A 12429-nucleotide genomic window follows, 5' to 3' on the forward strand; every position below is an offset into this window, starting at 1 on the left:
TGACTGCATCATAGTATCCAATCAAGTTGGTCAGGCAAGACTTCCCCTTAACAAAACCATGCTGTGTCCAAGCTATAACTGAAGTCTTGTCTAAATGATCCTGCAGTGCTTCTTTAACCAGTGCCTCCATTAATTTTCCTGGAACAGAAGTTAAGCTCACAAGTCTATAATTACTTGTGTCAGCCTTTGATCCTCCTTTGTGAATTGGGGTCACATTTGCACATTTCCAGTCTATGGGTACCTCCCCTGAGTCCAAGGAAGCTCTCATAATTATGGCTAAGGGTTTGCTTACTTCCTTTGCTGCCTCCTTTAATATAACTGGATAGATCCCATCCAGCCCGGGTGCCTTTCTTGTGTTTATCTTCAACAGTTTCTCCTCCACTTTACTCCCAGTTATTTCAAGATTCTGTAGCTTACTGCTAGAGTTGAATACACCTCTGGCATTCCCCTTGCTGAATAACTCCTCATGTGTGAATGTCGATGCAAAATATTCATTTAGTTTGTTAGCTACCTGAGCAGGATCATCAACAGTTGACCCATCAATATCAAGTGGACCAATCTGATTCATCCCCTTCCTTCTAGAGTTTACATAAGTAAAGAACTCTTTGCTGTTTTTCTTTGCATTCCTTGCCAAGGATTTCTCGTAATCTGCCTTCGCCTGCCTAACCTCCTTTGTAACTTGGTTGCATATCAACTTGTATCTATCATAGGCTTCTGTGTCATGTGTTAATTTGTAAGTATCCCATGCATTTTTCTTCTCTGCCATATGCCTCATTAGTTCATCTGACATCCATTTTGGCCTAAACCTTGAACAATATTTCTTAGTTGGTATGTAAAGCCTAGTAGCTTCCAAGATAAGTTCTTTGAATGCTTCCCATTTTGAATTTGCTGTTGGTAACATCATCAGTTGGTCCCACTGTATAGAATTTAAATACTGTCTCAGTCCATCGTAGTCGCCTTTACGGAAGCAATAACCCTTCCCTTTACCCCTAATGGTAGTTACCTCTTTGAGTAAATCCCACTTCAGCACACTGTGATCACTGCCACCTAGTGGTTCATTTATCTGCAGATTCTTAATGCATGAAGAATCACTGCTGATAATCAAATCAAGAGTATTACTCCCTCTAGTTGCCTCCCGAACATGCTGATGTAGAAAACAATCATCCAATAAATTCACAAAAGCCCTGCTAGTGTGTGAGTAACCAGCCCCCATATTCCAGTCAATATCTGGGAAATTAAAATCTCCCATTATAAGACTCTCTGATTTACTGGCCCACTCTATTTCCCTGTACAGTTCCTTATTATACTCATCAGAGTCATTAGGCCTATAGCACACTCCTACTCTCAATTTTGATCTCCCAATGCTTATGTCACACCAAACTGACTCAACACTGCACTGTCTAGCGATGTCGACTGGCTTCACTTCCTTGGTTTTTATGTGTTTCTTAACTAATAGCATAACCCCTCCCCCCTTCCTTCCATCAATATCATCGATAAATACTGAAAACAACAATGGACGTAGCACTGAACCCTGGGGAACTCCACTAATAACTAAGTCCTGGCAGATTTTGGAGTTTTATAAGTGCTATGATTGCAAGTGTACATATACTTCAAGTGAATAACTTGGTTTGACAGCAACAACAAATTAAGTAGTAGGAGCAAGATTCTGACTGGTCTGTACTTTTATCAGATGTCTGTGGGAGCTGTAGGCTCTGTTTCCTCTCACATCCAGGGTTACTTCTACTGGAACCAGGAAGTCTCAAAGAATACAAGACAAATTTTCCACACAGCTAGCAGTCAACCAACCAAACCAAACTCCATCCATCAACCTTCAATCCCCTGGCATCCTGTGCAGATCAGAGCATATTCAAGTGCCGATCAGCAAAATTCATCTTTCTCTCAGGGCCAGGATGGTGTTGACAAGCTGTTCAGCTGCTTATAACTCTCAGAAACTTCCAAGAGCATACAGCTGTCTGACCCAAGTACTAACCAATCAATCTATCTATCTATCACTGCTCTGTTTGCTGCTGCCACAAGATCAGGTCACTCACTTGAGATATATGTCCCATATGAGTCTGCCCTAGCTTTAAAAATTCCTGAAATCAACTGCTGAAATCCGTGAAACTTCAGCTATAATATACAGTAATTCCCCCTCCCACCAAAAGCTTTCTTTCTTGAAAACTTTATTTTACTTTTGTATATAATTTTGTATTATTCAGCCTGTTTTAATTCTAAGACTAGTAACTGCCATCCAATAAATTCTGCTTTGCATTTTAATTTGAGTTCACACAGCATAGCATTCTTTCCTTCATCCTTCCTATATCACATAATAGTTAAACAACATTGCAATAAAATTCTGATTGACTCATAAATATGGTCATAATCATATTTATGACCATAAATATTATTTAAAAAATGAGCAGAGTTAATATTCATTAGTGAATGGTGCATGTCCAAATATTAGATTTAGACATAGCTCTATACCTTCTCAATGACTGCCTATTGTCTGCTTAAATTTCACTGTTCCCTTGAACTTCGGAATCAGCACCTCATTGAGAAACTAACATAAACTAACATAAAGGCACATGTTATTTACCTGTTTCTTTTCCAGCATATCTGCTTTCCTTAAGATTTTCATTGCATATACGTGACCAGTGTCTTTCTTCTGTACAAGGCGAACTTCTCCAAATGCTCCCCTACCAATAACTTTCAATGGTTCGAAGTCCTCTACCCCAAGACGAGAGCGTTTCAACCTCAAGAATTCTGTTTCCTTCACAGCATGCTGTAACCTTTTTTCTTGTTTCTAATTATATGAAACATTAAAGCTGTAACTCACAAAAAAAAATAATAAAATTCTGTTCTATGTTCACATATTTCTGTGAACAGAAACTTATTTAATAATCTAGTCAATAAACTTGCTAATAAAAAACTTAATAAGCAAAGGCAAAATTTAATTTTAAATGAGAAACTGAATTAATTTAAGAAAATCAACTTTTTTTTCTTTTTTTTTTTTATCAAATAAGTGCATTAAATTCAATTTGCAACTAACATTGGATTTCAATTATTGTTTAGCTACTCTGCAGTTTACTTATAAATTATTGCTAATTATGTATCAGAATTAATACTAATTTATTGGCATTTCCATTCTTTTACATAGTTCATTAGTGGATGAACTATGTAAATTAAGAAATAACTATGTAAAAACATAAAAATCGTTATTTATGGATTATTATTAATTGAATTAGAGAAGAATTAGCCAGTTTTGAGGAACATATATAATAATTTTATCCTTTTCCTCCCAATGAATTAATTAAAATGATATTTATGTATTAATACAAAGTAAGGCTATGAAACCATGTACAAATGTTAAGTTAAATGAAACAGTTACAGAACTAAATAACCACCACAATACAGATACTTAACATCAAGAAGACATTTTTTAAATGTGACTTGAGTAACACGTCATGCAAAGAGAGCAGAAGCTGTGACTGTCATAAAAGTGGCTGGAACTATTCCAGCCACTTTCATGATAACCTATTCTCACCACATGAGTCATCCAGCTTTAGCACTTTTCAAGAAGCTCAATGTCTTCAAATGCAGCCTCCAGATGTGAACAAAATATTCTAAATATAACCTCACCATTGACTTGTATAACAAGCCTATAAACCTTCTCCATAAATTCAAAGTACAACAGATCATTGATAAGCACGTTCTTTCTCACCTGCTCACACCACAAGATAACATTTGTGTCTGACTGTCATAAACACCAAAATCAGAGTCAGTCAGTCAGTCAGTCAGTCAGTCAGTCAGTCTCTCTCTCTCTCTCTCTCTCTCTCTCTCTCTCTCTCTCTCTCTCTCTCTCTCTCTCTCTCTCCAACTAATTAATTTAATATTATTAATAAATAAAAATTAATTAATAATTCTCCTGAATGAATTAATTAATTCAGGTTATTTCCCCAAAATGAGTTTGGCCCGTGCAAATTATTCTAAAGGAATTCCAGCCTGGGGGAACTCACTTATAATCCTGGCCCACTCTGAAGGGTGGCCATTTATAACAACCACCCTCTACTTCTTGTCCTTCACTCATTTCTCAATTCATCTCAGGATCTTATCCTTAATATCAACACATTTCAGCTTGAACAGCAAGTAGCATGTCAAAACACTTTGGTAAAAGTCAAAGTGGATAAAATCAAAACCGTGTCTTGCATCCATGATCTGTGCAACCATATCTTAATAATTTTTCAATAATTAAGAATTAGCTTCCCTTTAAAAGTAGGTGCTATGATTGATTAAGATATTACACTGATCAAGATGATCCTTTCATAAACCCTTAACTATATAAACTCAATCTTTCCTGCCACTAAAGTCTATAGTTGTATTTTTAAGAAAACCCCAAACACAAAAGGTATCAGTACCTGCAATACTTAGTTTCATGCATGGGTTGAAAGCTGAGAAGATAAAAGAAGATACATGTTGCCATTATGAATTTCTATAGATTATGTGAAAGTGAATGAAGGTTGTTCCAGAAAATAGAAGTTGAAGAGATAAATACAAAGAACAAAAGTTGGTTTTGTGACATTGAAGTACAGTAAGTAGATGTTGACTAACTGCAGCACATATTTAGACTCTTTGGAATAGAGAAGGTGGTACACTATAGACAATCAATTGAGTCTAAAAGCCCAACAGAGGTTATGGGGACACTGCTCCAGATGTAGGAACAATATTTGATGGTAGGGCAGATATAAGATTTGTACAGAGTGAGTAGCTGTTTAGAAGAAAAGTAATGCCAAGAGCAAAAGAAAAAACCCAGTTTTTTATAAGCAGAGGAGAGCAATATTTGTGATGTGCTTATGCCAACAAAGATTAGAAGTCAAGGTAATCCTTAATAGAGATATGTGATCTCACCTAGAAATCTGTCGTTAAAAATAAGCATAAGAGCAAAAGAATCCTTTTTTTAGCAAAATACAAGACAGGACTGACTGAGTTTTAGAAGGATCGAAACTAAATAAATTTTATTTGTCCCACAGGAGAATTACTTGGAGATCAGCATTTAAGGAATTGGTAGCATTAGCAAGAGCACATGACGAAAGAAAGCAAGCTGATATAGCATCAGCTAGAGAGAAAAACAAAACAAACACACACATACACACCCTTCTCATTTCACCCATCCACTCGCTCCAAATGTTTGTCTGGTTCTGCCATGAATATGTTTAAACGATCAATTCTACGATAGATGGAAGTTTGTTTCAACAATCAACCACCCGCTGGATAAAGGCAAATTTCCGCACATCTATCCTACTTTCCTCAATTTGAATTTATGCCCTCTCAGGCAATTATTCTGAGCAAGAGGAAGAATCCCATCAGCACTGAGCATGCTCAAACCATTCAAAGCTTTATACACCACAATCAGATCATCTCACAAGCGCCTAGTTTTAGAAGGATCGAAATTAAATAATAAATTAAAAAGTAATTTGCAAAACTTAAGCCTTTCTTCGTAAGAGCAACCCTTTGTTCCATTCACTAAATCTTGTTTCTCTTCTCTGTACTCGTTCCAACAGCTCTACATCTTTCTTAAAATGAGGCCTCCAGACCTGTATACAGTACTCAAGGTGTGGCCTGACCACTGCCTTATACAAGGGGATAATCACCTTATCCCTGCTAGAAAAATTCCTATATATCATTGACAAGACACCATAAGTTATGCTCAAAACATCAAAGGCAGATATTGTTGGGATATCAGAGACGTGGTGTCACACAGATATAAGGGATGCAGAACTGGAATTTGGGGAGTACAACGTCTACAGAAAGGATAGACAGGATAGGAAGGGGGGAGGGGTTATGCCATTAGTTAAGAAACACATAAAAACCAAGGAAGTGAAGCCAGTCGACATCGCTGGACAGTGCAGTGTTGAGTCAGTTTGGTGTGACATAAGCATTGGGAGATCAAAATTGAGAGTAGGAGTGTGCTATAGGCCTAATGACTCTGATGAGTATAATAAGAAACTGTACAGAGAAATAGAGTGGGCCAGTAAATCAGAGTCTTATAATGGGAGATTTTAATTTCCCAGATATTGACTGGAATTTGGGGGCTGGTCACTCACACACTAGCAGGGCTTTTGTGGATTTATTGGATGATTGTTTTCTACATCAGCATGTTCGGGAGGCAACTAGAGGGAGTAATACTCTTGATTTGATTATCAGCAGTGATTCTTCATGCATTAAGAATCTGCAGATAAATGAACCACTAGGTGGCAGTGATCACAGTGTGCTGAAGTGGGATTTACTCAAAGAGGTAACTACCATTAGGGGTAAAGGGAAGGGTTATTGCTTCCGTAAAGGCGACTACGATGGACTGAGACAGTATTTAAATTCTATACAGTGGGACCAACTGATGATGTTACCAACAGCAAATTCAAAATGGGAAGCATTCAAAGAATTAATCTTGGAAGCTACTAGGCATTACATACCAACTAAGAAATATTGTTCAAGGTTTAGGCCAAAATGGATGTCAGATGAACTAATGAGGCATATGGCAGAGAAGAAAAATGCATGGGATACTTACAAATTAACACATGACACAGAAGCCTATGATAGATACAAGTTGATATGCAACCAAGTTACAAAGGAGGTTAGGCAGGCAAAGGCAGATTACGAGAAATCCTTGGCAAGGGATGCAAAGAAAAACAGCAAAGAGTTCTTTACTTATGTAAACTCTAGAAGGAAGGGGATGAATCAGATTGGTCCACTTGATATTGATGGGTCAACTGTTGATGACCCTGCTCAGGTAGCTAACAAACTAAATGAATATTTTGCATCGACATTCACACATGAGGAGTTATTCAGCAAGGGGAATGCCAGAGGTGTATTCAACTCTAGCAGTAAGCTACAGAATCTTGAAATAACTGGGAGTAAAGTGGAGGAGAAACTGTTGAAGATAAACACAAGAAAGGCACCCGGGGTGGATGGGATCTATCCAGTTATATTAAAGGAGGCAGCAAAGGAAGTAAGCAAACCCTTAGCCATAATTATGAGAGCTTCCTTGGACTCAGGGGAGGTACCCATAGACTGGAAATGTGCAAATGTGACCCCAATTCACAAAGGAGGATCAAAGGCTGACACAAGTAATTATAGACCTGTGAGCTTAACTTCTGTTCCAGGAAAATTAATGGAGGCACTGGTTAAAGAAGCACTGCAGGATCATTTAGACAAGACTTCAGTTATAGCTCGGACACAGCATGGTTTTGTTAAGGGGAAGTCTTGCCTGACCAATTTGATTGGATATTATGATGCAGTCACAAAAGAACTGGATGCAGGGAATAGCTTTGATATTATATACTTGGATCTTAGAAAGGCTTTTGATACTGTTGCAAATGGAAGACTGCTACACAAATTGGAGCAGTGTGACATTGGAGGCAAATTGCTACTATGGATAAAGGGGTGGTTGAGGGGGAGAAGACAGAGAGTGGTAATCAATGGACACTGCTCATCGTGGACTAATGTTATTAGTGGAGTCCCTCAGGGCTCAGTGTTGGGTCCATTACTGTTTTCTGTATTTATAAATGATATTGATGACGGTATATCAAGCTTAATGTCCAAGTTTGCAGACGATACAAAGGTTGGCAGGGTTGTCAAGGACACTACTGACACTATGCTGCTGCAACAGGATCTGGAAAGGTTGAGCAGATGGGCTAAGAGGTGGCAAATGAAGTTTAACATTGACAAATTGAGTAGGTTTAACATTGAGTAAGAGACCAGCGGAATTACTTAACAAGTACAGGTCACTGTTGAAAAAAAGCCGTGAAGTAGGGTTGAATTTGAAAGTGTCTGCAATTCTGCCCAGACACGATAGGAGGGAGTATATGATGAGAGCCTTGTTGATCAATTCGGCCCTGGAAAGATTGTGCAAGGCTCAAGGGGTAGAATTTTTTTCAGCCTGGAATGTACTTGTTAACAGGAAAGATTGCTTCTACAGGGATGGGATACACTTAAATAGAAAGGGTGCAAGAATATTTGCTGATGCTATCGAGGCAGTGTTAGGTGGCTCGGAAAACTGCTAGCTTGGGGGGAGACAAAGACTAATGGATTAACAGTAGCCACTGGCAGAGGTGAAAGAGATTCTTGCACTGCTTCTATTGGAATGAGCAGAAGCCTGAAAAACAAGATGCAGGATATTTCAGAGACTGCTGGAAGTCATTGCGGTACAAGTAAACACATGGGTTGTGTTAGGGTAGCTAAGAATAGAAACAGGTGCATGTATACTTGCGTGTACACCAATGCTAGGAGTTTAGTAAATAAATTTGATGAATTTGAGGTATTACTCAAAACATCAAAGGCAGATATTGTTGGGATATCAGAGACGTGGTGTCACACAGATATAAGGAATGCAGAACTGGAATTTGGGGAGTACAACGTCTACAGAAAGGATAGACAGGATAGGAAGGGAGGAGGGGTTATGCTATTAGTTAAAAAACACATAAAATCCAAGGAAGTGAAGCCAGTCGACATCGATGGACAGGGCAGTGTCGAGTCAGTTTGGTGTGACATAAGCATAGGTAAATCAAAATTGAGAGTAGGAGTGTGCTATAGGCCTAATGACTCTGATGAGTATAATAAGATACTGTACAGGGAAATAGAATGGGCCAGTAAATCAGAGAGTCTTATAATGGGGGATTTTAATTTCCCAGATATTGACTGGAATTTGCGGGTTGGTCACTCACACACTAGCAAGGCTTTTGTGGATTTATTGGATGATTGTTTTCTAAACCAGCATGTTCGGGAGGCAACTAGAGGGAGTAATACTCTTGATCTGATTATCAGTAGTGATTCTTCATGCATTAAGAATCTGCAGATAAAGGAACCACTGGGTGGCAGTGATCACAGTGTGCTGAAGTGAGATTTACTCAAGGAGGTAACTACCATCAGAGGTAAAGGGAAGGGTTTTTGCTTTCGTAAAGGCGACTATGATGATCTGAGACAGTATTTAAATTCTATACAGTGGGACCAACTGATGATGTTACCAACAGCAAATTCAAAATGGGAAGCATTCAAGGAACTAATCTTGGAAGCTACCAGGCTTTACATACCAACCAAGAAATATTGTTCAAGGTTCAGGCCTAAATGGTTGTCAGATGAACTAATGAGACATATGGCAGAGAAGAAAAATGCATGGGATACATACAAATTAATGGGTGACGTGGAAGCCTATGATAGATATAAGTTGGTCTGTAACCAAGTCACAAAGGAGATTAGGCAGGCAAAGGCAGATTATGAGAAATCCTTGGCAAAGGATGCAAAGAAAATCAGAAAAGAGTTCTTTACCTATTTAAACTCAAGAAGGAAAGGGATGAATCAGATTGGTCCACTGGATGTTGATGGTTCAACAGTTGAGGATCCAGCTCAGGTGGCTAACAATCTAAACGAGTATTTTGCATGTACATTCACACATGAGGAGTTATTCAGGAAGGGGAATGTCGTAGGTGAAGTAAACATTGGCAGTGAGTTAGATGATTTTCTAATAACTGAGAGGAAAGTGGAGGAGAAATTGTTGAGGATAAACATAAAAAAGGCACCCAGGGTGGATGGGATCTATCCAGTTATATTAAAGGAGGCAGCAAAGGAAGTAAGCAAACCCTTAGCCATAATTATGAGAGCTTCTTTGGACTCAGGGGAGGTACCCATGGACTGGAGATGTGCAAATGTAACCCCAATTCACAAAGGAGGATCAAAGGCTGACACAAGTAATTATAGACCTGGTAGTTTAACTTCGGTTCCAGGAAAATTAATGGAGGCACTGGTTAAAGAAGCACTGCAGGATCATCTGGACAAGAATTCAGTTATAGCTCAGACACAGCATGGGTTTGTTAAGGGCAGGTCTTGTCTGACCAATTTGATTGGATACTATGATGTAGTCACAAAAGAATTGGATGGAGGGAATAACTTTGATATTATATATTTGGATCTTAGAAAGGCTTTTGATACTGTTGCGCATGGAAGACTGCAGCACAAATTGGAGCAGTGTGGCATTGGAGGCAAATTGCTGCTATGGATAAAGGGATGGTTGAGTGGCAGAAGACAGAGAGTGGTAATCAATGGACACTGCTCAACGTGGACTAATGTTATTAGTGGAGTTCCTCAGGGTTCAGTGTTGGGTCCATTGTTGTTTTCTGTATTTATAAATGATATTGATGATGGTGTATCAGGCTTAATGTCCAAGTTTGCAGACGATACAAATGTTGGCAGGGTTGTTAAGGACACTACGGATACTATGCTGCTGCAACAGGATCTGGAAAGGTTGAGCAGATGGGCTGAGAGGTGGCAAATGAAGTTTAACATTGACAAATGTAAAGTACTACATATGGAAACAGTAACCCCAGATCAACGTAACCAACTCTGTGGTACTACGCTGACAGTGGTAAAGAATGAAAAGGACCTGGGGGTAATTGTGCAGGCAGATATGAAGTTCTCTGAGCAGTGCAGACGAGCTGCAAGAGTAGCTCATGGTGTCTTGTCAAAGATATACAGGAATTTTTCTAGCAGGGACAGGGATGTGATTATTCCCTTGTATAAGGCATTGGTCAGGCCACACCTTGAGTACTGTATACAGGTCTGGAGGCCTCATTTCAAGGATGTAGAGCTGCTGGAACGAGTACAGAGAAGGGCAACAAGATTAGTGAATGGAACAAAGGGTTGCTCTTACGAAGAAAGGCTTAAGTTTTGCAAATTACAGAGCCTGGAGACTAGGCATCGGCAAGGTGATCTGATAGGTGTATAAGGCTTTGAATGGCTTGAGCATGCTCAATGCCGATGGGATTCTTCCTCTTGCTCAGAATAATCACCTGAGAGGGCATAAATTCAAATTGAGGAAGGATGGATGTCGGATAGATGTGCGGAAATTTGCCTTTAGCCAGCGGGCAGTTGGTTTGTGGAATAGACTTCCATCGCTTGTTGTTGAAGGTGATAGCCTAAACAAATTTAAGGTTCAGCTGGACAGGTATTTCGAACGAATGGAGGGGTGAAATGGGAGTAGTGGTTGTTTTTTTTTTTTTTTTCTTTTGGCTGATGCTGAATAAGCTTGCTTTCTTGCATCATATGCCTCTACTAATGCTAATGCTAAATGTAAAGTACTACACATGGGAAACAGCAACCCCAGAGCAACGTATCAACTCTGTGGTACTACACTGACAGTGGTAGAGAATGAAAGGGACTTGGGGGTGGTTGTGCAGGCAGATATGAAGTTCTCTGGGCAGTGCAGATGGGCTGCAAGAGTAGCTCATGGAGTATTGTCAATGATATACAGGAATTTTTCCAGCAGGGATAAGGAGGTGATTATTCCCTTGTATAAGGCAAATGGTCAGGCCACACCTAGAGTACTGTATACAGGTCTGGAGGCCTCATTTCAAGAAGGATGTAGAGCTGCTGGAACGAGTACAGAGAAGGGCAACAAGATTAGTGAATGGAACAAAGGGGTGCTCTTACGAAGAAAGGCTTAAGTTTTGCAAATTACAGTGTCTGGAGACTAGGCACCAGCGAGGTGATCTGATAGAGGTGTATAAAGCCTTGAATGGTTTGAGCATGCTCAATGCTGATGGGATTCTTCCTCTAGCTCAGAATAATCACCTGAGAGGGCATAAATTCAAATTGAGGAAAGACAGATGTAGGATAGACGTGCGGAAATTTGCCTTTAGCCAGCGGGTGGTTGGTTGGTGGAACAGACTTCCATCCCTTGTAGTGGAGGTTGATAGCCTAAATAAGTTTAAGGCTCAGCTGGACAGGTATTTTGAACGAACAGAGGGGTGAAGTGGAAGTGGGTTTTTTTTTTTTTTTTGGCTGATGCTGCATAAGCTTGCTTTCTTGCATCAAATGCTTCTACTAATGCTAATGCTAAGCTACTCTTGCTATCTGCACTGCTCAGAAAACTTCATATCTGCCTGAACAATTACCCCCAGGTCCTTTTCACTCTCTACCACTTTCAGTGTAGTACCACACAGTTGATACGTTACTCTGGGGTTACTGCTTCCCATAGGCGGTACTCCACATTTGTCAATGTTAAACTTCAGTTGCCACCTCTCAGCCCATCTGCTCAACTTTTCTAGATCCTGTTGCAGCAGCGTACTGTCATTAGTGTCATTAACAACCCTGCCAACTTTAATATCGTCTGCAAACTTGGACATTAAGCCTGATATACCATCATCAATATCATTTATAAATACAGAAAACAACAATGAACCCAACACTGAACCCTGGGGACTCAACTAATAACATTAGTCCACAAAGAGCAGTGTCCACATTGATTACCACTATCTGTCTTCTCCCACTCAACCATCCCTTTATCCATAGCAGCAATTTGCCTCCAATGCCACACTGCTCCAATTTGTGTAGCAGTCTTCCATGTGCAAAAGTATCAAAGGCCTTTCTAAGATCCACATATAT

The 12429-nt window shown here is 39.4% G+C and overlaps 1 protein-coding gene across 3 annotated transcripts in view; it reads right to left on the reverse strand.

Annotated features, from left to right (window-relative positions):
- LOC150077321 (serine/threonine-protein kinase tricornered-like) overlaps positions 1 to 12429 on the reverse strand; it is a 273055-nt gene that overhangs the window by 120645 nt on the left and 139981 nt on the right. For all 3 annotated transcript variants that reach the window (XM_090386939.1, XM_090386937.1, XM_090386938.1), the window contains exon 4: positions 2597 to 2803. In XM_090386939.1, the coding sequence (XP_090243065.1) occupies positions 2597 to 2803 (207 nt within the window). The remainder of the gene's footprint in view (positions 1 to 2596; positions 2804 to 12429) is intronic.

The sequence above is a fragment of the Mastigoproctus giganteus genome, chromosome 12 (assembly GCF_048544385.1).
Source record: "Mastigoproctus giganteus isolate SK-2022 chromosome 12, ASM4854438v1, whole genome shotgun sequence".
Classification (NCBI taxonomy): Eukaryota; Metazoa; Arthropoda; class Arachnida; order Uropygi; family Thelyphonidae; genus Mastigoproctus; species Mastigoproctus giganteus.